The following is a 6,869-nucleotide window of genomic DNA, read 5'->3' on the forward strand; positions in this document are numbered from 1 at the left end:
AATAAAAGAAAAATATGGGAGACAATAATATGGAGGAGGAGGAGAATCTCTACGTGGAAGAGAAGGAGAATAAAACAAAACACTCAACTTGGTTCATTCAGTGAAAAGAAGTACATATTTATAGGCTTATTGGATAAACACTAATAATTTAGATTTTTTTTCTTTTTTTAATTCTATCTCTACGAAACTCTTATCCTTATCATGACAACTCAACAATTTCATTATATCACAAAGTTAGTCAAACTTGCCACCTCATCCTTCTATCTTCATAAATTTTATCAACATCTAAAATCAAGTTTAATTTCAAACAGTAGTTACTATATAATTAATGAATTAACAAAGAAAAATCATTGACCTGATAAATTGATTGCGATTTTATATAGCAGTTTTATGTTGCAAGAATCACCCCGTAAACACTGATCTGACAAGTATATATCTCAAAGCCAGATATACAGATCTAAAGGTAAAGGAGAAGAAGATGTGAAACATTTTCCAGTGTAAATTCACACAATCATCATACACCTGTACATCTCTCTGAATAGGATTCAAATGGATGGACAATGAGTACTCTCTCTTCTTCTCTTGCAATTTTGCCACCACAGATTAACTAACTGTGGCCCTTAACAAATAGCTAGCGGATCGGCTAAACCTTTTAATCACCTTAACGATGCATGCTAATCATGACGACTCAATCAGTGTCGGAGTTCTATCAGTCGATCGATCAGTTAAATATCGTTCCTCGGTCGAGCCAGCCAAAGTGAGCTGAGTGCGCGAAGGCGATGAAAGTATTCAGCCATGGCTAACAGGCATCGTGCCATCTGCCTCGTCGTCAAGATCCGGTGAAGCCGGTGAAGTGCCTGCTGTCTCAAGTTGTCTGCCTGCACGGAACATTTTCATTTTCATTTTCAGTATGATCGATCGAGCCTAGCTAGCTTAATGTACAATATATAGCTTAATTACTTGTCGAACGAAGCCCTCTAAAGTGGTGAGCTTGTTCATGGCGATGGCCATGTGACCCATGTAGTTGGCCACGTCGGAAGGGCAGTTGAATGCGTCAGAGTTGATGGTTTCCGAGAGAGACTGATTAAGGGCTTCAAGGCCTTGACTCAATGCTTCCTCTGCCTCCTGCATCGACTGTTGCATGCCACACACTGCCAGTATCTGCTGCTCCGTCAATGGGTCGATGTGGCTCGACAGAATCTAATTAACCAGACATTTGAATATAAGTTATAACCATCAAGTTCCTGATAAGTTCCTTGAACTACTTATTATGTATATATGATAAAGAAATATATGACCTAATATACTTGATCAAATGAAGTAGTTCAACCCTAAAAAAATGGCTAACTAACAGCCAATTGCATGCTAGAGATGATTAATTAAATAAATTGTCCTTAATTGATCTAAACAATTAACTAGGTGATAGCTTTGTTAAACAATGACCACTATCCTATGGCACTATGTATCTATTCCGACAACCACTGCATGAAATTTTCTATGTAGAGAGTGACATTTAAGTGGCGAGGATTGTTAGCTAGGTTGGACTAATAACTAGTTTAAGTATTTATAATAGCTAGTTAGTACAGATAATTATGTGCTAATTAATTAAGCCTAATTAGACGGTGGGACTTGCATGCACGTACGCCTGCAAGAATAGAATTAAAAATAATTAACGAAGAGGACCTTGATGAGTTCGGAGGGGCGGAAGCCTCCCATCCACATGAAACAGCGCTCGGCAGGAGTCATCCACTTGCCGGAGATGAGATGGAAGACGTCCGACTTGATCACCGTGCTCTTGAGATGCACCATTTGATCGTAATGCGAGATGCAGCTCTCCACATACATCTGGAGCTCGTTCTCCTGCAACTGCTCTTGCACCGCCGCTCGGAGCTCACACATTAGCCGGTGGTGCTCTTCAAGCCACCTCGTGTATTCCATATCAAACATGGTTTCATCTATATATATATATATAAGCAAAGAATTAATTAAACTTCATTGATAACATCATTAATGGCACAATATTAATGCACCGTACCTGAGATTAGTCCACTAACACCTGTGGGATGGCCTTGGTTCCTAAGAAGACCTCCACCTCCAAGTAATACACCCTGCATACCTTAATTACATACATGTTATATAGAGTTCACGGAAATGCTTTTGTAGCTAGCTAGCCCATGCTAAAGTAGCTGCTACCTGTGCTTTTGCCCTATGAAGCTCGTGCTCAATCTGAGTGAGCTTAATTCTACTTGTCTCTAATTGTTGAATATAAGCCTGTAGAAGTAATAGAAAATGGACAATCCTTTATCAATTAATTAATATTGATCCTTTGGATTTCATCATGTCATGTGTATATATATATATATATATATATATATATATATATATATATAATCACATACCTTCTTCCTAAGTCTGCTTTTCCTAGCTGCCTCCCTATTCTGAGCAAGCCTTCTCAGTGTCTGCCCGCAAATAAATCAAACACATTGCCGGCATTACAAATTGTTTCTGTATCTTTCGTGAGGAAAATAGAAATCTATTAATTAGTTACATAAATTAAGAGCTACATAAAAGATTTCACCTTAGGGTCTGATGTCTTGGGCCCTCCCATTCCCTTTCTGTTCCATGCCTTCTGAAGTAATTACCAACATTAGATTAACGAGCTAATAAAAACATGATATGTGTGTATTAATTAAGGGAGAAAGAGGTTCACCTTGGTCACTTGTACTTTGTCATCCTTTCCCTGCACTGGATGATCACCTTTAATGTTGCAAAACTCTGTGGCTTGCTCTGAAATATTTTTAGAACCACTACTTGCAGAAGAGGTTAAGCTTATCCCTTCCTGCAAGGGCAGCAAATTAATAAGCTACTTCCCCGTACAGTTCACAGGAACCACCCAAGAATAAAATAAGTGGGGGGAAAAGGATGAAGAGCACCCACTCCTCCTGAGTTGGTAGTCCCCGTACCTTTGTCGACGGCTCTACATGCATGGGTTGAGAGGGGAAAATGTTCAAAATCTCTGCAAACAAGAGCCCCTGCAAGCATTAAATTGCCTGAAGGTGCACCAAAAACACACCACACAGCAGATGACAAAACAATTCTGCTTAAGGAATTAAAGGGGATATCCTTTTGATGCTGCAGACAGGTTCATTGCATAAAAATGAAATTTTTCTCAGAGAAAAGAGAGAGAAAACAAGGTAGTAACTTGCTTATTCTTGAGAAAGAATTGAAATCCAAATATCAGAATAAGAGAGAAAAAAAAACTTGATCTATAGACCTTTCAGTAAAAAAAATTCTAGGTACGTACCCATAGTTGTTTGTTACAAGTCACAGTCCACCCAAAGAGAGATTGAAAAAAAGGGATTGTAGGGGGAAAAAAGTTTAGAAAATCAAGTCTTCATCATGTACCCGATTTCAGAATATCATTTTGTCAGATTTCAAGTCCAATCAGACAAAAAATAGTCAAAAAAGTAGTATAACAAGATCTGCTAACTATGATTCTCATGACTCCCCAAAGCTCGAGCAAAGAATCACTACAGCTTCCAGTGTCATATGGATATATTATATAATTATAAGGATTATAAGAACAATGAAGCAAGTCAATTCGGAAGACTCACGTCTGTGTTCTTGAGCTGATGCCGGGTAATCTTGTTGTCCATCCAAATACGTGAACAAAGCTTGATCCAACTCGCTTATGTCATAAGATCCCATCTCTAATTTGCTTGATTTCCTGTATAATATTCCCGAACGATTCCAATAAGCTAAACAATCTATAGAACTCAGTAGTTTAGTTGGAAGAAATTAATTAATTAAAGAGACAATTTTAGTGTTTAAGAATCAGCCAATAACAAAACATGAAATAAATATCGAACAGATGTCTCAGAAATCAAAAGAAAGCATATAAATTTAGATTATTTTTTTCACACGATTCACAAAAATAGCCATGAATTGACACGAAAACACTCTCTTAACGCTAATACTAATTTATCTTCTTTTATCAAATCAACCGACATGAAAAGGAATTCCGAGAGAGAGAGAAAGAGAGAGGGGGAAGGTTTTAGACGTCAAATAACGCGAACATCGATTACATGTTGAAGCTCGAGCGCATCGAAGCGGAGGAAGACGGCGAAGGATGCAGCATGTCTAAGGAGATTTGACGCTGCTGATGCTGGGCATGGCCGGAGACACCGTCGCTTGCCATCATCGGAGCTAGCTAGCTACTTTTTTGGAGCTTCTCTTCTCAAACGTTAACTCCGCCGATCGAACCCGTCGGTTAACGGCGCAACCGGCCTCGCGCTCTACTCATTCGCCGTCCCTCCGCCCTCCAAATGGTGCAGAAACGCCACCAACTCTCCTTTCTCTTCTACTTTTTACTGCGACGCCTCCCACTACTTTTCACAGGCGGGGGAGTCAAGATTGGTGAAGGCAGAGAATAGGATGGGCCGGTGAAGTAACCGCCTTAACAGATCCGCCAAAAGCGACAAAAAATATGGAAACAACGACGTAGGATACTTGAAAGCTACTTGGTGTGGTGCACACCGCTTTCAATGCGGTGAGCTGAATTTGATTTCCACCGCGACTGACGATTTTGCCCTTTCGGTATCTTTAATAAATTTTAATTTTTCTCTTTTATTCTTTTGAGAATAACAAATTTCGTATGTCTTATTTTCTTAATAACGAGTGGTAAATTGTAATTTGATCACCTTGCTTTGACCAATTGCTGATATTCCAACCGACTCAACATCGATGAGTTTGACTTGTCTTTGTTAGACCGGTCGAATGAAATTTTTTCTAAATTATGAAAATATAAATTATTTTTTATTATTATTTTAACTGATTATATCGTGACTAACTCGACATTGATGAGTTTGACTCGAACCTTTTTCAATTCTAATTGTGAATTCTGATGTAGAATCAAAGTTTCCAATGTTTAATGGTCATCGGACTTTACGTTTGATCACACGTAGAATATTTAAAGTTCTATATTTATTACTGTAGAACTTGTAATCGTTAAATAAATCTAAAAATTACAGTTTATGACTTTTGTTTTTTGGACATGAATATTTTTTTAATAATTTTTTTTAGGTTATTTTTTATTTGTCAAAGATTTATAGATTTTTAATAATAATAATAATATTATTATGGGTAAGCTCAAGCTAACTTTAGCAGTGCAAAGGAATATATGGGTTTTAGGATCAAAACAGTTTTAATCAAAGATGTTCAATCCACTTAGTTGAAATCATATTCAATCCATTTATATCAATCAATTGGTAGACACCAATCAACCAGTCAATTGACTAATGTCATTTAGACCGACTAACCAATCAACTAATATCAATTTTAAATATTTGATTCATTAATTAATGAATTTAAGCTGAAGCAAATCTATTGAAATAAGTTGGAAGAAGAATTAAGGTTGTAAATAAGCTAAGTCATCAAATCATGCTTTATATTGTTCAAGATTGTTTGGTAACATCAATCAAATTAAGTCAAGACTAAATTAATGAGAGCTAGTGAAAACAATTGTTCAAATTTATTTATTTTTTTATTTATTTCGATACTGTCATACTCTCATTTTTAAATTTAATTATTTTAAAATTTTATATTTTTAAATTTACAAGGAGATTTTCTCTATTCTGATTTCTTTATACATTTATAAGAATTTTCTGGATGAAATATATGAATATTATTTATTAATAATTCTCGATCTCTATTTAAGAATATATATGGTCAATTTTATTTATTTAATTTAATAAGTGATTAAAATATATTTATTTAAATTTTTTATGTGTATTAATTAAATATAAATAAACTCATAAAAAGTTGGACATGAAAAAATATTTTAAAATTCTTGTGATATTTAATAAAAAGTAGGTTCTTCCATAGGAATAATTATAGAGATCAAACCCTGTCCTTGGATGATTTAGTGATTAGTATTAGGGTTGTAAAATTATAAACATAGTCCCATATTTAAAATATCTGAGAAAGATTATGAGTTTATAAGAGAAAGATATCTCAATTAATATAAAATTTTTTAGATAAAATCTAAAAGTAAAATCATGAAGACTTAGATTAAAATGAATAATATCATATAATTATGAAAATATCTAAATTTCTTTTGACAAACCTAATCTTTTGGGTGATAAAATATCTTCTAGAGATTACTCGATGTATGATTTATCAGTCCAATTCTATTTAATAAAAAGTTTTTTTATAAATATATTATCATTAGAGATCAAAATATAAATATCTCTATGGTAATTTAAATATTTTACATTAACATTATAACCGCGGGAGCCGGGACGGAATCCACGATAAAAACATTTGAGATGAGTGAATCATTTTTGCCGCATGAGATAGATGACTAAGATCACGTGGACGGTTGATAACTCCGCCTCGCAAAACGGATGGTCCACATATTTCTGAGCCACCAGAAAGTCACGTGGACCAGGCAGTGGGCCCCATGGGCACTTTTGCTAGGCTTTTCCAACAACTCCAAGGATTTCGAATTTTTCTTATTAAATTTAGAAACATAGGAAAGAAAGAAAAAAAAGGAAAAAAATACCTTGATTGGTCGGGGCCAATCAATTAAATTAATATTAAAAAATTATTAAATTAAAATTAATCTCACGTAATATTAAATACTAATATGATGGGATTAGAATGAAACCATTTAATTCAATTAAAAGAAAAAGAAGATTAATCTATTTAATTGTAATATATATATATATATAAAATAGTATTTCTCAATCAACGACTATATATGGTTTGGAAGTTAATAAGCTGACTCTACTTTATTTAACAACAATTAGTTTTTGTTGTTATGTTGCTTTAACAAGCAATCAACTTTATTTTAAATAGAAGCTAAAATA

General features: G+C 34.6%; 1 protein-coding gene across 6 annotated transcripts; it reads right to left on the minus strand.

Moving 5' to 3' along the window:
- Positions 1-458: 458 nt before the first annotated feature.
- Positions 459-4,398, minus strand: LOC122035266 (bZIP transcription factor TGA10-like). Of its 6 annotated transcripts, none has more exons than XM_042594684.1 (11): positions 4,086-4,398; positions 3,615-3,727; positions 2,964-3,016; positions 2,711-2,839; positions 2,579-2,626; positions 2,400-2,459; positions 2,194-2,271; positions 2,036-2,108; positions 1,684-1,955; positions 961-1,200; positions 459-878 (listed from the first exon to the last, which is right to left on the minus strand). In XM_042594684.1, exons 1-11 carry the CDS (start codon positions 4,199-4,201, stop codon positions 726-728), a joined length of 1,335 nt encoding a protein of 444 aa, XP_042450618.1. In that variant the 5' UTR covers positions 4,202-4,398; the 3' UTR covers positions 459-725. The 6 variants fall into 6 exon arrangements, with proteins under 6 accessions (XP_042450618.1, XP_042450617.1, XP_042450619.1 ...); XM_042594683.1 differs by having other exon boundaries at positions 2,579-2,629; XM_042594685.1 differs by having other exon boundaries at positions 2,579-2,629; positions 2,964-3,032.
- Between the last annotated feature and the right edge of the window lie 2,471 nt (positions 4,399-6,869).

Source organism: Zingiber officinale, chromosome 11B (genome assembly GCF_018446385.1).
Source record: "Zingiber officinale cultivar Zhangliang chromosome 11B, Zo_v1.1, whole genome shotgun sequence".
Lineage (NCBI taxonomy): Eukaryota > Viridiplantae > Streptophyta > Magnoliopsida > Zingiberales > Zingiberaceae > Zingiber > Zingiber officinale.

Coding starts and splice junctions, on each gene's coding strand:
- LOC122035266 (XM_042594681.1), bottom strand. CDS start 4,201: ATGATGGCAAGCGACGGTGTCTCCGGCCATGCCCAGCATCAGCAGCGT. Junction 2,272..2,399: donor AAAGCAGACTTAGGAAGAAG/GTATGTGATTAT, acceptor TTACTTCTACAG/GCTTATATTCAACAATTAGA. Junction 1,956..2,035: donor TGTTAGTGGACTAATCTCAG/GTACGGTGCATT, acceptor ATATATATATAG/ATGAAACCATGTTTGATATG.